Raw genomic sequence first — 21,099 nt, 5'->3', positions numbered from 1 at the left:
TAACAATATTTGAATTTCTCATCCCTGTGGCAGTAATCGGACACGGATATTAAAATCCCAGATCAGTCGTGTAAAGTCCAACTTTCTGTGACCCATTTAAAGATGTTTCGACTGACTCGCCGTGGCGACCCCTGAAAGGGGAACCAGCATGTCTGCAGCCATATAGAAGTCCAGCAGCCTGGAAGAAAACAGTCATTTGGGACAATAATCTAAAAATGGATCCAGGATGATCAGTTAAAAGACACAGAGTTGATCTCTAATGTAGCGTTTACAGTTTAAACCTGACGCTGCGAACTCACGTGGTCAAAGGAGGTCTCTGCACCTCTGCCTCCCAAACAGTCGAGGAGTAATGTTCCCAGGAACAAGCAGATAATCTCTCTGTCCCCCTCCCCTCTCCAAATCCAACGGGAGAGCTCGCCGTGCTGCCGGGCAGATAAAGGCCTCCGTCCCCTTCAGCTTAATGCTTAACGCCGCCACACCGAAGTGAGGGGAATTAAAGGGCAGCAAATCCCCGGCAGGACACGCTGCTTATATAAGGAAATTACTTTACCTGTTTATTTTATTTTTTTCTTTTTCCTATCTGTTAGCAAACCTTTAATCTGTTGGGCATGTGCAGAACTGTGACCAAGCGTACCCTGAACGTCCTTTCTGTCGGGTCGGGATTTCTTCTTATACAAAGTGGCTGAAACAAAAAAAACAAAAAAAAAAAGGGACATCCAACACATTTCCATAAATTAGCAGCGGCTTTACATGGATAATTAGATGCCTTTAAATCATCATCATCAGGATTATAATCTGAGCAGGGTTAAAAGCTCTGTCAACAGAATTTATCCTCACGATGAGCCTCAAGTGAAACTCTTCTGACAACATGCTAATGCGCCGAAATAAGGGATTATAATTTGAGCCCTTTTGTATGAAGAAAATCAAACCCTTATGTTGCAGATTAAAGTTTTACGAACTATAAACCGCCCGGTTCGTCTTGTTTCACAGTCTTATCAGTGACGACTGTTTTTGAGCTAAATAAATGCTGACTTACCATCTTGGTCACTTTATTCAGAAGGTGGCTGGCGCTTCTGAAAGTAAAACAGCTGGATTGATAATCTGGGGGCATTGTGTTGCAAAAAGTAATTTGTCATCTGGTGACATGGAAGCTGTTGAGAAAAAACCCTTAACTTTTATAAAATCATTAATAATAAACAATATAAAATGCTTTATATTCAGATAGATTTAGGCATGTCCTATTAGTCCAGTTGAATGAAACAATTCAACATTAACTCTTGGTCAGAGGTTCACGTGACGTGGAGGTTATTTCAGTTTTGTTTTTCCAAGTCTCGTTGGTTCGGAAACAAGCAATTAGTAAAAGAAGAAAAATGCTGGAGTGTTGCTTCAGCTGTGTTTCGAGTCACACCTCACATGGGTCTTCCCCCATATTTTTCCACATCACTCTCTCCTTGGGCTCTGAAAAACGCCACAGCCTGATGCTGTCGCCACCATGCTTTACTATAGGGACGGTGTCCTCAGCGTACTATGAGGTGTCAGGTTTACATCACACGTTATGTTGGCCTGCTTGGCCAAAAACATCTATTTTTAGTCTCTAGTTTAATATAATGCACTTTTTTTTGGCAAATTCCAAACAATTTTATCATTTTCTTTTTTAAATACTGGCTTTTTCCTGGGTTATCAGGGTTATATTTGTCCTCCTGGACGTTTCTCTGATTAATGCAGTCCCTATCCGGTCTGTGACTTTAGGCGGGCAGCCCCCCTTTGGCAGGTTTGCGATAGCGGCATCATCTTTCCATTTCCTAACAGTGGACTTTCTGAAGCCCTGTGGGACGCTTTGAGTTTTATGTTTCTTCTAGATAAACCCTGACCTGTGTGGGGAGTTCCTTGGTCTTTCATGATGTCTTGCTTGGCAGTAGCTCTGACTACTTTGAGGTGCTGATTCTGGGGGCCTTTCAGAACAGATGTGAATATCCTGAGTTAATATAATAATCACAGCCCAAAGGTGGATCCTGTTTAACTAATTATGTGGCTTCTGAAGCTAATGATTGGGCTTTAAAGCCAGGCAGGTGAACATCACTTGTCTGTTTTTTGTTTCTTTTTAATTGTTGCAAACAGAAAGCAGATAATTTAATTTAAATTTCAGGTTATGAGGCAAAAAAAAAAAAATTTAGAAAAAAGCCAAAGGGGTGAATACTTTAGTAGTCCAATATTCGTGCGCCAGAGGACTACAGGACATGTCCGAGCCAGCTGGAGTCCACAGGTGGCGGAAGTGGGCGGGGCTTAGCGCCTCCAGCCGAGCCGCTCGGCTCGCGCCTCATTTCATTCCCGGCAGCTCCGCGGACGGGAGGCAGCCCGAGGCAGCGGGACCGAACTACGACCCCTCCACCAACCCGAGCGGCTGTGAGCATCCGCGGAGAAAGACAGACCCTCGTCCCGTCGTCGCCTCTGCTCGGAACCGAGCCAGGTGAAAGAAACTGAGCTGGCACGCCTAAAAAAAATGCTCCCGCTTACGTTTCTTTTAATCTACTTTTAAAGTAAACTCAGCCTTGGAAGTTTTTTTTTTATTTTATTTTTAAACATTACCGTGGTGTTTGAAGGAAATGCTTCACTTCTGAAGCTCCTCGGTCCCCTTGGCCATGAATGCTTTTAACTTCACCGGCCTGAACTCCACGCAGGACGCCCAGGCTTACCCGTACTCGGGCTCCACAGACGACCCCCTGTACAAGCAGTACAAGCCCGCGGTGAAGGAGCTCATCCCCCTGCCGAAGGGCGTGCTGTACCTGATCATGGCCGCCCTGGTGGTCGTGGGAGTCGCCTATGCCATTGTTGGACATCTCATCAAGGACCTGGCCATCGACATAGCAGGTACAGCTTTTAGTCTTGCACAGATGCGTGTGAAATGTTAGGGGCTATCGCGTGTGCTTCTACAGATCACCAGCAGGCGATCCAGGACAAATGAAAGTTGGCATTGTTCACGTTCCCTGAGCTGTCCCTCCTTGTCGCCTTCAGATTGCGTGCTGGGTCCAGCCGGGGACGAAGAGAAGGGCGCGGAAGCCAACCCCCAGCACGGCGCGGGCTTCGGTCACCCTCCAGCCCACCCGTTCGCCCACAACGCCTTCCACGTGTGGGACCAGGACGACGTGGTCATCCCCCTGTCCCAGGACCAAAGCCCCCAGACCAGCCCGCTGCTGCTGACCGCCATCCCTTACATCCCCTCGTTCTTCCCGCACTCGCACAGCCCGACGAGTCCCCAGGGCGCCTCCGGCAGCCCGGGTCCGACCAAGGAGGTCAGCATCCCGAGGGAGCTCTGACCTCGATGGTGAAACGGCCTCGCCTGCAACCAGAAGTCATGCGTTTCACTGTCTCACACACCATACGAACCAAAACACAAGTGAAGAGGAACTCAAGAGGACAAAAAAAGGATTGAGACGTTCGTCGTCCCTAACCGTGAAGTGCACTCCTTGTAGACCAAATAGGGTTTTGTTTTGTTTTTTCCTCCAGCTCGAACCTCACATGTGGCGTTCGTGCAGAGGAAGTACCTCGCGTTGTTCTAGCCCAGTGCCAATAATCTCGACAAACTGTGCATCTGCTCCACTATCGTAATCCACTTGTGGGACGAGAGATTAGCCGTAAAGTCAGCTCAGGTTCAGGACTTTCCGAGGAAAAGGCCGGGTTTTGTTTCCGAAAGTTTCCGTGGCCACTTCCAGCCTGTGGGGCGAGCCAGACGGCCTCTGTAAAGCGTTATTTCGAGGCGCCGAGGGATCAGCGTACGGGGAAGACTTAACGGAGTTCCTGCAATTCAACATCTACACAAACACACACGGCTCCTTAATCCGGCAGTCCTTATCGCAGGTGTAGCACGCAGCCGTGGATTCCCTCTCCCTCCCCCTCCGTCTGGTCTAAAACCAAACAATACAGCTTATGGCATCAAAGCATATAAAGTTAATCTGTTAACAAATACCAGCTTCTCTTCTCCTTAGGAGGAGAATATGTTAGATCCCTGCTCAGATCAGCTTTTACCTTGAGTTTACGAAGTCCCCAAAGGGAAGTACATCCACAAAATACAAGACTGTCTGGGTTTCCATTAGCTTTGTTTGTTTTGGGGTTTTTTTTTCCACCCTCAAAACCTTGAGACACTCTCGAGCATTTGCAGCCAGAGCGGACACAGGACAGGAATGTTTTTATTTACGTCCTTCAGCCGGTTTCGAATGATCAGCTTTGGCAAAAAAAAAGGGGCTTAGCGAGGCGACTCCGGCTCTGACCTTCCTCTGAACTGGGAGGACCAACGGGGCGCTCCGGTCGCACTCAGCTCGCAGTTCGAAGGAGCATCTCTGCTGTTAGGGACGGACGCCGATTCAGAGTCGAGCAAAAAATGGGCAAACTGTGACGTTGATACTGACATATCTTTTTTTTTTTAATTTATTTATTTAAATACACTGGGACCTAACATACAAAGTGTCTGTGTATTGAATCTCTCCATCTCAAAAACATGCATGTGAGAGTGAATGGTTGTCCGTCTCGTGTGTCTCCATGTGTCCCTGTGAGGGACTGGCGACCTGTCCAGGGCGTCCCCGGGGCCTCTCGCGCAGTCACTGCTGGAGACGGGCACCAGGTCCGAATATTTACAGAAAAAGCAGCTACCAACGGAGCGTCTTTGCCTAAAATGCTCGTCCGTATTTTGAAATTGAGCTCCGTGGAAGGACGACGAACAAATAAAACCCTACCTGTTGTCGGTGGCTCTTTGAACGACCTGTTCGGAGAAATAAGAGTTTAACTCTGACAGCTAGACTGAAAACAGCCGAGAGCAAACTGTGTTGCTGCTGAGTGAAAACGGCTCCATTCTCAAATTTAATAGCAGTTTGTTCGGTTACCGTTTTATAAACCGTTACAGTGTCGTCGGTTTTGGATTAAATGGCCGAAGCAGCTAGCTGTAGCACTTCTGGTGCAGCCTGGAACAGCAGAAAAAGCCATTTAATGCAACATCCGGTCAGACTTGAGCTCCACTTCTCCAAACTGGGATCATTTGAAGAGCGATGTACAACAGGTAAGATGTTAACTGTTCAGAAGCTCTCCACAGAACGCCACTTCCGCTTGGCTGAAAAGCCTGTTCAGGATGAGGATGAGTAAAAACTCACTGTGGAGGACAAAGGGATTAAAAAAATGCAGAATAATCTGACACGGGTTAACGCAAAAGGAGGCTGTGGTAATAAATTCAGAAATAAACACAAACGACAGTGACGCGCGTATTTTCCTTTAAAGCCAGGCTCGTCTTAACGTCTCAAAGAAGCTGGAAGGTCACGTATAATCCCATCCAAACGCGTCTGTGGCCCCTTTTTCCCTCGTAAACAAACGTAACGAGCCGCTGCAACGAAAACAATCCAGTAATGTCCATTTGGAAACGAGCGCAATCAAAGAACACACATTTGTACATGTAATTAAGGTGGTTTTTAATTTACGTTTAAAAAAAAAAAAAAAAGACAAAGATGGGAAAGTCGCCTCTTTTCTTTAGAAACTCCTACTCAAAAGATAAAACTTTCTAATACTGGGACCTTATTTTAAGAGCACAGCATTAAAAAAAAACATGCTTATTAAAACTAACAGACTATGTATTGTTAGAAAATGCTGTTTATTTTGACAAAAGTAGCCTTTTCACCTGTACAAGATCATTCAATGTAACAATTCGGTCGAGGTGACGTGAACGATGTCTGTACATGAGCTGCTCTGAGGCTAAGCAGGGGGAGGAGGGCTTTCTCTGTCCACATGTACACACGAGTCCTTTCATAATATTATTAATGACAGCGGCAGCTGAGGGGGGACTCAGGAGTCCAGTAGGCATATAGGGCTGTCGTAGACCATCTGGAGGTTCACCTTGTGTCCCACCAGCTCCCTGATGTTGTTGATGCCGTATTTAATCATGGTGGGCCTGTGAGCGAAGAGGAGAAGCTGAGTGAGTAACATGTTTTTCCTTGTTTGAGCATTGATCTGTCAGCTACGACACTAACGGTGTTTAAAAGACTTCGGTGATCTCGTATATATCAGCCAGCTGTCTGCTACGTTTGATGAACCGTGGCCGTTTCTTCTAAAGAGACGACGAAAGCGCTCACTTTTTGTCCCTCACCTCTGCAGAGCAGCTGCACTGTGGCTCCTTTCTTTCTTTCTTTTTTTTTGTTTTAGTCATTTTATTTGTCAAAACAGCTAAAAATAATTCGACGAAAGGTTAGAAAGCAGATGGTATCTAGCTCTCAGCCGTGCTGGAGGCTCTGCGGCCAGATGGGCGTAGGCCACACCCACATATTCTGGTCCTGTCCAAAGTTAATTGGATACTGGGATAACTCAAATATGGAGTACCCAGATCATGTAAGACACTATTTGGGGTGTCTTACATGTGATATAATTCAAAACGAAGATGAATACTGGGTAAAAATCTTGCTTTCTGCAACTAAGAAAGCCATCACGAGACTATGGTACGAAGAGGAACCAGTGGCTGTGCATCATGGAGGAGATTTCTGTGATGGAAAAACTCACATATAGACTGAGACTGCAAGAGGATCAGTTTGTTAAAAAATGGGAGAAATGGAGTGATTATAAAAACAAGGATGATACCACTTTCACAACCATATATACATATAGATGTATATATGTTGATACCTCTCTACTGCAACTGTTTAAGTAAAAAATAATAATTAGATACCTGTGAGAATACTGTAACGAACAAAATGCACATCTGAAGACCTTACAAAGCAACAGCTATAACTAAAAACTAAAGATTTCATGATCATTTTTTAATTTAGACACTGCTTTATATGTCTGGAAAAAAACATGAATAATTATAACAGCTTAGGACCGTGACATTTCTTTTATTGTATCTTTTCTTTGTTTCAATAAATAAATCTGCCTATTCAGGCCCCATTTTGATTACTTCAGATATTGGTTTGCACCTCTGTTCAAACACAAAGATGTTTCTGCATGAAAAAAAAACTTTTTCGTGCTCGTCCTGTCCAAATTTGAGCTTTAGGAAGTAAAATAACACCATAAAAACTGTACCAAATGGTAAGCATTTGTAAAACACACAAAAATATAATATAAATTGCCATTCTGTCAAAAAATACTAAGCTGTAATGTGACTTTTTTGTCTTATTATTCTTTGTCAGATGTCCCTTTTGGACTCTTGACCCCCTCAGGACCAGTTCACCTTGTAAAAACCACATTTTACCGTAAAAGAGAGCTTCTCAAATACAGAGCTGTTATCTGTTATCTAGGTGTTCAGCACGAATTATTGTGGCAAAGTCAGAAGAGAAGTCACCTCACTGCCTCCAAATGGCCCTCAGGTCTAAGATCAGGGTCAGAACAACAGAGATCTGCATGCTGGAGCGGGGATTACTCAGGAGGGGTTATTAAAGGCTTTTCCCAGCTCACTCAGTCTGTTATTAGCAGCCAAAGTTGTCCTTTAAAACTTAAAACTAAAACAAAAAAAAGAAACCAGCTTCTTAGAAAGCTGATATTAGAAATCTGTCAGGAGGAAAAAAGCTGACCTGTATATATTGTTTACAACTAATTTAATCTGTTTGAGGCAAAATAACAAGATTTTAATCCGTGGCAAGAGCTGCACCTGATCTGTTAAAGTACTGTTAATATAAATTACGCAGTAACAAGAGTAATCCTCTTTAGGGGGAGGAAAAAAAAAAAAAAAAGGAAAATGTGTAAAAGGTGGGTTGGGTGTGAGCCACCTTTAATCCCTAAATGGAAGCTCTGGTGTAGTCTGCTGCCTGGATGTGCAGGGATGTGCAGTCTGTCTGTGTGAAAGGTTCCACGGGTGTGCTCACCTCTCCAGAGAAAGGCCCCACGCTATTACAGACACGTCCTGAGGGAGGCCCATGGGCAGCAACATCTCCGGTCTAAAGACGCCCGAGTTCCCCACTTCCACCCACCGCTTCAGTCCTGTAGGTGAAGAAATAACGAGGTCAGAACAAAAAATTTAAACAGAACAGAGATAACTAAAAGGTACCGGATATAAAATAAGGAAGCAAGAAGGATTTCCGGGCTGATTCTTCAACGATGTAACGCCTTAAAAGGGAGGCAGGCTGTTTAAAAACAGAATCGCTTTCAGATTTTTGGGGTTTCTAAAGGTCAACAACTCAAAAATCAGGACTGTCCCTTTGTTCAGGGCTGCTTCAGTTCGAACATTTCCCTGATTTGAAACAGAATTATTCAGATTACTCAAACTGAACTTTAAATCGCAATGCGATCGTCGGGCCTCAAAGGGCGGCGGCAGAAAACTCTTCGGCTTGTTACGAGCTTCAGACTCTCAGGAGTCGTTTAAAGAAGGTTTCAGACATTTTCGAGTGCGGTTTCTGTTGTAAAGTTAGAACAATTTTAGCCCAATTTGGAGAAATAAAGTTGAAGACTGACAGGATTGATGAGCTAAAGGCTAGTCTGAACATGGCTAAAACCAACAACTCCAACTTCCAAAGATTTTATCGCGGTTCATGCAGTCGCTTTTTTATGAACCTTTCAACTTTTACGCTATGGATTAAAAGGTCGCATCAAACTCTATGGTCAGCTGCAAATAGCAGCAGCAGCAGCTAGCTGTAGCCTGCAAAAAAACAACAACAACAAAAAAAAACATCATGCCAAATTGACTGAGATGTAAAAAAAAAAAAGAAGCATTTCCAGCACAAGTAAAATATTCCTGCAGGAAGTGCGGAAGTGCTACAGCTAGCTGCTGCTGCCAGCTATCCTCAGAACTCCATGTAAATAACCACGCAATCCAAAACTGGCGGCGGTGTGAAGCTTTATAAAATAGTGTTTCGTATAAACTGCCATTAGCTCGTCAGTCGGGCCAGAATTCAACGCCACTTTCACCCCACTTTAAAATATCAGAACTACCCCTTTAAATATTACACATTGTAAGAAAATTCTCAGCGACATATGTTGTAATTTGATGGTTCAGTCATCCTAGAAATTCCCCTGCTTTTTGTCCCGCGATACATTTGTAGCAGGCAACAGTTGAGAATTCAGATTTCCCATTTGTCATTAAATGCATCGTCAGCTCAGACGGGAACTCAGTTTTTTCATGTGGCCTTTTTTCTTTTTTAAATAACGTGTTATCTGTTCATCTTTGAGTCCTGCTAAGGCATTCGGGGGATATGTTAATAACAACTGGCTTTATAATCAGTAGTTTGGCTGATAATCTGATGATCCGGTTTACCTTCATGATAGCTGAACACTTCCATGCTGGGCTCTGTGTAAGGGTTGTAAGCTGGCTTGAAGCGTAGTTTGGTAATTCCTGGAACGAAAAGGAAAAAAGAAAAAGAGTATTGTGTCACTGGATGTCTAAAAGGTTCATGAGCACAAATGAAACAAGAAGAAAACTTTGCATTCATTAAGACTGTTCATTGTTATCAGAGATCGTGAACCAAGACTTTTTTATTGCAGTGTTTCTCCCTCAGAAACACGACTGGTAGGAAAATCCTATTAGGTTTCCTCCTCAGGGTCTTCTGTAGAGCCTTACCTAGCTTGGTGAAGAACTGATGCAGGATGCCCATGAGGTCTCCCAGAGTCAGACCGTAGTCGGCCACCACGCCCTCTATCTGGTGGAACTCTGCAAGATGGGTGGCGTCCAGGGTCTCGTTCCTAAACACCCGGTCGATGGAGAAGTACTTGACAGGGGTAAACTTCTCCTGGTGGGCAATAGGCACCACAAGAGAGTCAGGATTAATGACAACACAGGGGTTGCTACATACAGCAACTCTTCTTTTCACAGCTGGATTTTTACTTCCTTTTAGAAACTCAAAGTGCCAGAAAGGGTTAGTTAAAGATTAAAAATTCTTATTTCTTTTTCACAAAGATGGTCAACGTATGTAGAATTTCACACTTCAAGGCATAAATAAATAATTAGGGTCTTTCCAGGGCTTAAACGTAGATGAATAAAACTTTAGCCAAATTTAAAAATGTGTCTGAAACACTTAGACTCTGTGACTGCCCTGATCCTGGGGTGCAAAACAAGTCCAAACCATGAGGCCTCCACCACCATGCTAGACAGGTATGAGGCGTTTGAGCCGATTGGTGAAACCCAAACGCATCCTGCCGTAGCTCTACGTGGCAACAACCAAAACCGGTTCGTAGGTCACTTGGTATCGGGCCGCACAGAAAGATTAATTAACTTACAGTATTTCCATTTTTTTTAATTTTCGGAGGTCTGAACGACATTTATTTTGAAAAATGACCGGATTCTCTCCACTACATCCATCTATGACTCACTGTTGATGCGTGTCAGAACGCTTATCTAGGTCAGGTGATCCGTTACCACTAAAAACAAACCAACAAGCAGCAAAACGAGTAAAAAACAAACGTCTCTGGAAGCCCTAGATGGGACCGTCTGGTTACAGAGAAACAGGCTCAGGGCTCCACTGATTCTGCATTATGGTGAGTTGTATTCTTTGTGCACTTTATATTTGTGGTGTCTCTTATTTTGAAGGGCATGTTTAAACACAGAGAAGATTAGAGGGAGGAGAGGCTGTTATTCATCTTGATAACGCAGCTAACAAAGCTGCAAGGACACGTTGGATTTACGTTTACTATGTTTTTTAAAAATACCCCTGTTTTCATGCCGGTCGTATCATTTTATTTTGTTGTATTTATTCGCCACACCTTTAAAGGTCGGTCCGTGAAAATACTGTCTGATAATGAACCGATCTATGGAGCTAAAAAGGTTGAGGACCGCTGCTCTAATGGACATTGTTCAACAAATCTTGTAGTTTGAGTTGCAAACAGCCAAACCCCTGGTGTTATCACATGCTGGTGATCAGGTTATAAACTGTATTTAATAAGGGTGAACTATATCTTTTCATGCTCTGCTTAGTTCTTAGTAGAAAATGAGTCATTTGTCAAGTTGCTGTTGTATGTACGGTACCTACTATTAAAACCCCAGTAAGAACCAGATTATTTTTACATTTTTATTTACACATAAAACCTTAAAAGTACCTGGACCTGCTCTTTACAGTCACCATGGGTTTTCGATCAGCTCTAAAACAAACAGCGTTGTTACATTTGGCTCACCTGTTGAGCCAGCTTATAGAGCATCCGTGCACTGACTGCCGTCGTGTGAGTTCGGAGGATGTTCTTCTGAGCCTCCTCTATCTTCCAGTCATATTTGTACCTGGAACACATGAGGATGTTGAGTCGCATCCGTCGCACGCAGCGGTGACGTCGCTTTAGCTTGCGATCGCGCCTCACCCCTGTGAACCGTAGCCTCCTTCTGAGTGGACCCTCTTCACTCTTTCCAGGTAGTCCAGAGGGAATTCGTGGGCGAGCGCAGGGTCTGGAAGACAGCGTTCAGAGTGACTGATCACCAGAAACGATTTGGACCGAGGGGTTTTCAGAGACGCAGCCTTGAGCTTACCAGACAGGAAGAAGGTGTCGTGTTGGTCCCTCGCTGGGTGCTGCTGCGGCTGGAACAGCGAGTCGAAGTTCCAGAAAGAGCTTTCGATGAAGTTGTTGGTCGGCATCTCGCTGAAACTGCGAGGAAGAAAAGAGTTCGACTCTTACAATTTTTTTTTACGGGAGCCCGTGAACATCTGATTTTCCTTTTTCTCCTCAGTGTTTCGCAGCTGCTCACCCCATCTCCAGGAAGATCTGCCTGAACTGTGTTCGCACCTTCATCAGGGGGTGCAGGTGACCGCAGTCCGGGGCGATGCCCATGGCCTCAAAATTGTAGGGTTTAAACTTCTTCTCTTTCCAGCTGCCTCTACAGTAAGCAAGCACATTTATAAAGCACTATTTGAAACCAGGATAACAAAGGATGGCAGAAAACACAAACATTTAAGATTAAAACAAAGCTGTGCAAACAGGAAAATTAAACAAAACCACTTCAATAAAAGAGGAGTCTTCAGCTGAGCATGCTGTCCTAACTTTTAGAAGAAGACCGTTCCAGAGTCTGGGACCCAAAACTAAAAATGTCTTCTCGTGATTCTCTTGACTGAAAGACCTCACGGGATCTAGAAGGAGCGCAAGGGGTTAAAAGTTTACTGATGTAAGCAGGAGACGAATTATTAATCACTTTATGGACAAAGAGGAGTTTAAATTGAATCCTGAGTAGACTGATAAGAACTGAGGTGAAAAGAAAACAAAACGGGGTCTTGGTTTTGGATCAACTGTAAAGAAGAAACAGAGTCTTGGATTGTATATAAATGTGACCCGTGCTGGCATCATGAGTCACATGCAGCAGTGCACAAAACGTAAAAACACTGATTAAAAATGAGTCCACGAAGACACCATCTAGAAATCGCAGTAACTAAAATAACAAATAATCTCACTAATCTACCTTTAAATCAAGGTGTTCTTGATAATCCTTTTAATTTGACCGTGTTACTCTGCCGGCTACAGTAGAGCCGGGAAATTTCTTTGTACATTGTGGGATTCCTCTTTTTAAATATAAGGCTGGAATTCCTGACGACACATTATTCTAGGTAAATAAAAATAGAGTTTTCAACCCAGCACTCTCGTAAACAAAACTATCTTGTTGCCAGGGGATAAATCGCCAAATACCAACAAACTACAGGTCATTCTGAAGCTTCTGAGGTGGAGAATTTGAAAATAATAAACACAAATGTAAAGAGTGCCAGTAATCTGAATGATACGACACAAAAGTAAGAGATGGTATACTTTTGCTACATTTCTCAGGTGAAAAAATAGACAGAACTAAGGATCTAACATGATCATTTTTTAAGCTGGTGGTTGAAAATGGCAAGACCCAAGGGACTGGAGGCTGTAATCAGGAACTTGATTTTGGGATAAAAACCAACACATCCGATTTACTCTGATTTAGCTGATTAGATAAAGGAAAGAAAACAGGACCGAGTACACACCCCTGAGTAACCTCGCAGGTCAGAGGTGCCAGAGAGGAAGCACTATCATCAGTTATAACATAAAACCTTTGATTAGATAAGTACAAAGTAAACCATTTAAGAGCGCCACATATCAAATAAGGGAGAGGGAGGAGGGAAGTGTTTCCCTCCTCCCAGATCTGGTACCAGTTACATAACATTTCTCCCAATTCATAATACGTTTTTAATCTGCAGCTGAGATGATTAAGAGCATCAAATCTGCGGGGTGGACATCAGCGCTGACAAATAAAAAGGAACATCAATCTTAATTTTGGAATTTCTGGATGCCGATTTAAACCAAATCCCCTTCGTGATGTGCTTTCAAGCAAACCGGAGATTAGTGTGCTTTTCTGTCGTCATTTCAAAGCCCCTCATTTGCTACGAATACAATATCTGTCAGCAAAATCCTTTAACCGCTTGTCCTGCTCTGCCTTTAGGACCGAGTCCATATCTATGGACTGGTCCCCATTTTTTGGGCAGATGTTTTTCTGCGTCCTCCGTCTGAGAGCTTGCATGCTGTCACCGGCTGACAGAGAAGCCCAGACAGGACACCGATTTCACCCTTTTTCATTTAGAAATAGAAAAATAAATAAATAAAAGACTCACGTGGCAATCATCTCAGGGGTGAGGTCCGTCTCCTGCTTGGATACACTGGTGCTGAAAGAGCTGCCCTTAGTGATCCAGTAAGACTTAAGGGTCCTAAAAATATAAATTAAAATTGACGTCACACATACAGTAAAAAAGAACAACAACAAAGAAGCCTGTGACATCTTATTTTCAATGTAATATTTATTACAGAGTATAAAATATGCATATGTATATTAAAGTTAAAAGTTAAAAAGTATAATTACTGATAAGAACAGAGTGAACTCTGAGCTTAAAACCCATTTCAGTCAGTATGGAAGGTGCCACTGAAAACTAAACAGAAAAAATAAGGTTCTGAATTATCTCTAACTGTTTAGATATTTGTAAATTGTCATCATTATATCTCTGACAACAAAATAAATCTTATACAAGTGTGAAGTTTTGGTGAACACGAAGAGTTAGTTTGCATAAAAGTGAGTGAGTGATTTCACACCGAGCTGAACTTTCTGTGGTAAAATCTTCAAAACTTAAAACTGATTGTCTAAAAACCCTAAAAGATCATCCAAATGCCAGTTCAGTCACGTAAACGCCCAACTCTCTGTGACCCGTTTTAACCTTGAATTACGTTTCCATTGTGAAGCACGACTGCGCTGTAGAGCTCCTGAGAGGCCTGCGTTTTCTGTCGTTTTGCCAAAATTCTATTGTCATCTATGGGGGAAATTTGTTTACAGTTTTTTTTTGCAAATTTCATTTACACTCTACAATGTACAGGTACCAACATTTAAAGCACAGTATGCTCAATTGAGCAGCACATTTTGATGTATTTTTTATATTGTTATAGTATATAGTTTTTGTTTTTAAGCTTTGGGAAGAGTAGCAAATTAAACATTAAACATAAATAATGGAAGAATAACTGCTGAATATTAATGGGCAGGGGGTTCAATATTAATGCACCAGTACACTCAATTATACTCATGTAACGTTACATATAAGAAGGCTGAAAAGCATTAAATGTCTTTGTGAATAAAGAATAAACTTGTGAAGACAATAAAATCAGCACTTTTTAGTAGCTGAAAAGCTATTTGATGACATCAAGTTATGGTGGCTCAGCTCGGTGCTTCCATTATTAGGCATTGTAGGATTGAAACACTTGGAATGAACGACACGGATAACATATCTTCTGCTGCAGTACCGTATGAGAATATGAACACCCCGAGTCTGTCAGCTCCAGGTTTAAAGAGGATCGAAAGAGTGACGTTAAAATTCGCTCCGACCGTGTTTTCTGTGCTCAGTGACGAACATTTTTCTGATAGGATCAAACGGAAGAGGTGCTTAAGTTTTGATCTGCTTTGCCTCCAGTTTCTGAGACACGACTTTTCGAGTAAGAGGATTTTTGCTGAATACGTAACTTGGGATAGATCCAGAGTACGATTTTGTGCTGCAACACCAAATCCAAACGTTCATTTTTATTCTAACAAGGATGCTCTTGGTTTGTTTCACACAACGATCCACTGCTGCCTAGAAGCACAGGATACAGACGGTGTTCAAATAATCTCATAACACATTTAGAAAACAGCTGTCTGTAGTTCTGCATCAGTTCTTAAACCTGACACGTATTTTCATGATTTACACCAAATGATTTTAGTCAACAGAGCAGTATTAACTACTACAAGAAAATCTTCTCTAGCTTCCTCTCACTGTCAAAAGCTGTGCAAATACATCTGGACACCACAACGTATTGATCTGAAGCAGGCGTTCCACAAGGATGTATCCTCGGCCCAATTTTTACTCTGTACCAATAATCATTCATCTGTTTTAATTGTATCATTTAAACATCTTAGGACAATACTGTAGTTTATATTTATTGTAACTGTTTGGCACGTTACAGAAAAACTCTTTGCTTCACGTCACTACACGGTTAAAGCAGCGCTGTTTACAACCCGATGTAATTAAAACGGTATGTGTGTTTTTATCCAAGTCAGACAGTATCAGTGGAGATCCAGATGTTTTTGTACCAGAGAAGGTGCAAGTTGTACCTGAACACAAGTGATCTCGGAGTTTTATTTGATTCTAAACCTTTATTTAAAGTCTAGTTGAAATGTATTTGGGTCAGAGTCAGATTTCATTTGTCAAAATTTAAATTTATAAGTGAATATATGTCAATGGAATTAGCCAAGATGTACGTGAACTCAAAGATTGTGTGACAGCTAACTAGAGGTGCAGTGAGAGGAGACTGTTATTCTATTTAGTAAAAGTTTTTAGGTCAGTCTGTATTTACTAATAAAGTTCCAGTGACTTTAGCAGAACTGGACACTTACAACTTATTTAAATCTTAGTAAAAAGAAAAAAAAAAAAAGGTTAAAATTAATCAAGTTTGTCAGCACTAAAGTCACTTTACTGTCTAGTTATTTGTCGGTGTTCCGGTATTGTTTTTGTGGAACGTGTCCTTGTTATTCCTCACCTGCATGAGAGGCGGGCGATCATGTAAGCACCCATGTTCGTGTGTTAGATTGTCAACAAAATGTCTCACGAACCAGTGGATGGATTTTAATCAAACTCTCAGAAGTCACAGGATGTACACCTACAACTAAGTAACCTCTGGAGTCAACCTGGTTCAAGATGGCTGCCACGGCTAAGCCTTTTTAGAGAACACGAAAACAGTCGTTTTTTTTTTTTGAAGCTAATGAGCTCAAATTTGTTTATTATTGTTATTAAAAAAAAACAATTTTCAACAGTGCCTTTTCAGACCTCGTGACTTAAAGAAGCAACTCGAAACACGTTTGAGGCAGTTATGTTGTCTCGGTGCTCCTGCTGTTTCTGACAGAGACTTCCTGCAGAAATCGGTTTGTTCACAGCACTAATCAACAGCAAACCTGCTGCTGCCCCCTACTGGTGGAGAAACGAACTCACTTATCACCCGACTTACACTTCTGAGAGGAGTTTCCTCTTCTTCAGCTCATTCTTCTCCTTCTCCTCCAGCTGAGTACCGTCGCCCTTCTGCACCACGAGCAGCTTGTCCCTCACCTGGTCTTGTATGCTGTCCACCTGTGGGCCAAACCAGAACCACGCACAAGACATTTTAGAGGGAACGAGGCGACGGCTCACAAAAGCGCACAAAGGCAAGCGGGCGCAGAGGAACACGTACGGTTCTGAATATCCTGGGGCCTCCCGCGTGGGACTTGTCCACTCGGATCCACTTGTTGGACATGGCCTTGCTGAATCCGATCTTCCCGAAGGAAAGTTTCTTCAAAAAGACAAAAGCAGAGGTTCAACAACGGGAACGCATTGGTGAGAATTTGTTTCCAATGATTGGTATACAGACTCCCTTATCAAACACTTTTAAATTCAGTTTTAAACGTGTTTAAATCTATAGTAAGCCGTGTAAACTGAACAAAAGAATGAGCCACAACCTTGATATTTCCTTGGTGCTCCAGGTAAAATACAGACATGAAAGAAGAGCTGCCTGTACTTTATTATAAAAACACATTATGAAGATTGATGAAGATTTAAAGAATTTGTATTTCTCACTCGCTCGGTTAAATGAACATATTTGATCCTGCAGGTGATGGATTACGAACAGTCCAGGTGCTCACCATGAGTTCAGCCTGAGGTAGACCATCCGGAGGGATGGCGCTGAAGACCCGGGCTTCATGGCTGCCCTGCTCGGCTATCTCCTTGCCCTCTTCCGTCAGCTCCCAGTGTTTGGAGGAGCGTAGCTCTGCTGAGATCACCTGGACAGCAGGAGACAAGCGTGGCAGTCAGCTCACCTGTGCGACACCGACACCGGGTCATTTCAGCTACCATTTACTGCAGGGGTGTCAAACGTACGGCCCGCGGGCCAGAACTGGAGACTAATGACAACCTTTGGGATTATTAGTCATGCAATTGAAAGTGACATTTTATACCATGAAATCACCTGAAGAGAGTCTAAAGCAAGGCCAGGGAAGGTGAAAATGAGGTAAAACCCTTTCAGACAAAAAGGAACATATGTTAGCTGAACCCACCAGGGCTGTATCCCTGAAGGAGACATCATTTACTATATTTTCAGAAGCTGATTCAATTTTCTGAAGCCTTAATGTAAAGTATGTGACTTGTTTTAGTCCAATTGCCACTGCCTCCATTTTTGTATGTGGTTCAGATATGTTTATTGCAGTCTGTTTTAGGAGTAGAGATTAATCATCCAACACTGAGGGATTCAAAGTCCAGCAAGTCCTAAATCTGCCTCCTGCAAGACAAACGTGTCCTTAACACGTCGCTAGGACGGCATTTAAAGAACAATTTTACCAAATACCACAGCCAACGTAAATGGATCCTTTCAATAAGCAGCAAGTCAAAGCTGTCAAATTATTTACAAAGTGGCTTAAGGACAACAAAGTCTTTCTTTTTAAAGTGGCCATTACTAAGACCCGATCTTAGGCACATAGAAAATTTGTGGCATCCTACAAACCGGACTCAGTTCTGCCAGACGTCCACGTAAAGCGCCTTGAGACGACCAACAACGTGAGTATTTCACACCAGAAAACCTAAACCGTACAGAGCAGCGTTCCTCCAGATAGACCTGTGCCACTTTTCTGTGTAATTCACAAAACATTCTTCAAATCCGTGACCTTGTTTTAAGAGGCTTGGCTTCTAATCTGCTCAGTCATTTTACACTCAGACTCATTTTATTGTAGTTTTTAGGTTTTAAAACAAGACCTCTTTTTGAGCTGCCATTTTTTATTAAGCAGTAAATAGTCTCAATAATTAACAGATTCTTTTTTTGTTGTGTTATACTGCATTGACTCTCAGTATGTTGAGTTATAGACGTTTCCATTAAACCTTGTAAATGACGTTCTGCGTGATCAGTTACACATATTGAACCGTATCGTATCGGTTGTTGCTGCTCATGAATCTTTAGTGAATCGACTCGTTGGCAACTTATCGAGATGCGTATCATATTTTGGATTCACACCGATTCAAGATGGCTGCCACAGCTAAGCAACATTACAGATACTGAGCTCGAAGTTGATGAGACATCCCAACATACAGTCTGAGCTCTTACCTAAAACAGCCTTACCTCATAGCATCGTTTCTCACTAAATGAGAAAGGTGTCATGGAAGGCAGTGCTAGGGCTTTATTTTTTACTACATTTTAGACCTTTTATCTGAAGTTTCAGTTTATGGATAGTTTAATAAGAGCTCTTCATCAGCTTATGGAATAAAAGTGTGAGTGTGTGTGTGTTGCATTTGGAAGTTGACGCGTAAATGCACATTTTACAAAAGATGGAACTTTTAGAAAACAACAGAAAAAATGGTAATTTCACATAACCTTAGAAATTCATGTAATTTTTCCATAAGGGTCCAATAATTCATAAATGAGATAAAAGGAGATCTGAAGTCAAAATCAGGTTCATTCTTATTTGATATTTTCAGTTGTAAAAAGTTTATTAAATGTAGTTCATCAAAGGGCCAATTTAGAGTTTCCAATTAACCTTCTTTGTATTNGGGAGGAAACCCATACATGCACGGGAAAAACATTTAAAACGCCACACACAGACAGAACCGGGCCAGGTCGAAGCCAGGAGCTGCTGTGAGTTTGACAGTGGGAACAACGTTACATCCGTGCAGCTCGCTAAGAATTTACTGAGAACCACGTCAACCTGGATCGGGAGTGGTTCTGGAGGTGATGTTGGGCCAAATAAGTTTTCAACAACCACTTCAGACGTTCTTCAGAAGGTTCTGGAGTTTCTTGAAGGGCTTGCAGACAGCTTTGCCAACTGAAGCAAAGAACGTTTTGATTCTGCTGGGTTTCTCTGTGACTGTCTTCACAAATGTGTCGACAAAGAACAGTTCAGTGTTTTTGGTTTTTAAAGACATCAATGTTAAGCCTAATTCTTCCTTAAAGCCCATCCCTTTACAGAAGCTTTTGAAAATGTCCCCACCGAGTTTCTCGCAGTCTTTGAGGGAGACATTAAGGTCCTGTCCCTGAAGTTTTGCCCAGATGTTTTTAAACAGGCGTTTGTTGATGGTTTTTAAGTTTTTGGGAGGCGGCTTATTACTATTTTTAACAGCCGTGGCGGTAACCTCTTCAACAATCAAGCGGATCGTTTTTTTGTAGGGGTTCTCTTTTTCCTTTTTCTGCTTTGTGAGGACATCCGATGTGCTGGACACATGAGGAACAGGAGACCCCACGAAGGGAACTTTTTGTGGTTCCTCGGGTACAAATTTCTCCACCTGTGTGATTTCACATCCCTTTTCTTCTACGACTAATTTTTCCTCCCCCATTAATGCTGATTCTGGTTCCTGAGAGGTACAATTCTCAACCATTTGGAGTTCTAACAGCTTTTCCTCTGAGCTAAAACTGTCCCCCTCCCTGAGCTTTAAACCGCCCCTCTTTGCCATTGAGTTGGTTCAGTCCAGCAAAACCAGCATGTTGCTAGCCTGTTCCAGAAAGAAGTGACCTGCAGGCCACCAGTTGATGATCACAGCTGTAGCAGATTTTACAGCTCTGGACTCATTTTATTTACTGAGCGAAAGGGCAGAAAAAGCTCTTTGATTCTAATGGTTTGATATAAGAGATGGATCATACCTCAATGATCGCCTGTAAGACCAGTTTTCAACTACTAGCTCTTTCAGAATCACCTGGTTGGTGCTGAGTTAGTCATTTTTTTATAAATGTATTTAAAAACATGAGAACAGATTGCCTGTTGGTAAAAAAAAGGTGTCTAAAGATCCCATTTAGTATTGGTACTTTGCTAAGTTGCCTGTTATGCGTCAACACAACGTGAGTTCATCAGTTTAGGAGCCTTTTTGTCTGAATGACTCGTGAGTCAGAGTTAAGTGGCTTACAAAACAAGCACAAAAAAAGAGAAAACTGTTATTTAACAATGGTTAGGTTCTTGAATGAAAACAAGTGCAAAAGCAGCCAAAGTCCAAATAGATCTGAGAGCCTGAAGAACTATTGGAAAAAAAAGCAGGGAACAGATTGCAAGAACATTTGGCTTCTTTGAAGCAAAATATAATAAAAATTAAGACTTTTGAGCAATTGATCTCAGCATATTTCTGACAATTTAATAGTTACAATTTAACGCTAGCTCGCTGAAAGCTACTCTCTGGTTTGTCGCAAATTTGTGTTGGATTCAAACTGTCACTGAAAAACAAAGCATCAGTTTTCATTACACTATTGCACTCAAATAAATGTTTAACTGAGTAGAAGTGTTGTTGAAATTGCATATACTTTTTTAGGTTGTTCATAATATATTTAGTAAAATAAAAATTCATTTAATATAAAAATCAACAGTAAGTCCACATGTTTTAGTTCTATGTAATTTTTACGAGTTTACTGGTCTGAGTTTGACACCCCTGCTCGATTGCATCAGTCACGCCGAATGTTGACGGTAACAATTTGGGACTTCCGGTGGCTCTCGGGCGAAAAATAAAACTCACGTCGCCGAGCGTCAGCAGACTCTTCACGGCTCCCACGACGGCCTGGTGTTCCACCCCGAGGCTGGTCGCCACTTCCACGCTGTCCACGCCGCCGTCCACCTTCTCAATCCGCTTTAGGAGCGTCTCCGCCACACCGGTGTCCGCCATGTTGGAGCCCAGCGATGCCCGGAAGAGACCGGACGTGACGTCACTTTCACCAAAG

At 42.4% G+C, this 21,099-nt stretch overlaps 1 protein-coding gene across 1 annotated transcript; it reads right to left on the bottom strand.

Moving 5' to 3' along the window:
* Nucleotides 1–5,610: 5,610 nt before the first annotated feature.
* Nucleotides 5,611–21,088, bottom strand: farsa (phenylalanyl-tRNA synthetase subunit alpha). The gene is made up of 13 exons (XM_017416790.3): nucleotides 20,898–21,088; nucleotides 17,066–17,203; nucleotides 16,618–16,716; nucleotides 16,399–16,517; nucleotides 13,494–13,586; nucleotides 11,621–11,749; nucleotides 11,405–11,520; nucleotides 11,239–11,323; nucleotides 11,062–11,161; nucleotides 9,515–9,683; nucleotides 9,212–9,289; nucleotides 7,827–7,941; nucleotides 5,611–5,926 (listed from the first exon to the last, which is right to left on the bottom strand). The coding sequence occupies exons 1-13, from the start codon at nucleotides 21,042–21,044 to the stop codon at nucleotides 5,821–5,823; spliced, it is 1,494 nt and encodes a 497-aa protein (XP_017272279.1). The 5' UTR covers nucleotides 21,045–21,088; the 3' UTR covers nucleotides 5,611–5,820.
* Nucleotides 21,089–21,099: the final 11 nt, after the last annotated feature.

This window comes from Kryptolebias marmoratus, linkage group LG12 (genome assembly GCF_001649575.2).
Source record: "Kryptolebias marmoratus isolate JLee-2015 linkage group LG12, ASM164957v2, whole genome shotgun sequence".
In the NCBI taxonomy this organism is placed as follows: domain Eukaryota; kingdom Metazoa; phylum Chordata; class Actinopteri; order Cyprinodontiformes; family Rivulidae; genus Kryptolebias; species Kryptolebias marmoratus.
Note: the sequence above shows the minus strand (reverse complement) of the source record. Positions and strands in the feature narration are given on the sequence as shown.

What these genes read in the sequence shown, in the direction of transcription:
- farsa (XM_017416790.3), bottom strand. Translation starts at nt 21,044, where the DNA reads ATGGCGGACACCGGTGTGGCGGAGACGCTCCTAAAGCGGATTGAGAAG. An exon ending in AGGAAACTCCTCTCAGAAGT is followed by an intron (nt 13,587 to 16,398) that starts GTAAGTCGGGTG and finishes TTATATTTTTAG; the next exon opens with GACCCTTAAGTCTTACTGGA. An exon ending in TCAGTTCTTCACCAAGCTAG is followed by an intron (nt 9,290 to 9,514) that starts GTAAGGCTCTAC and finishes TTTTCGTTCCAG; the next exon opens with GAATTACCAAACTACGCTTC.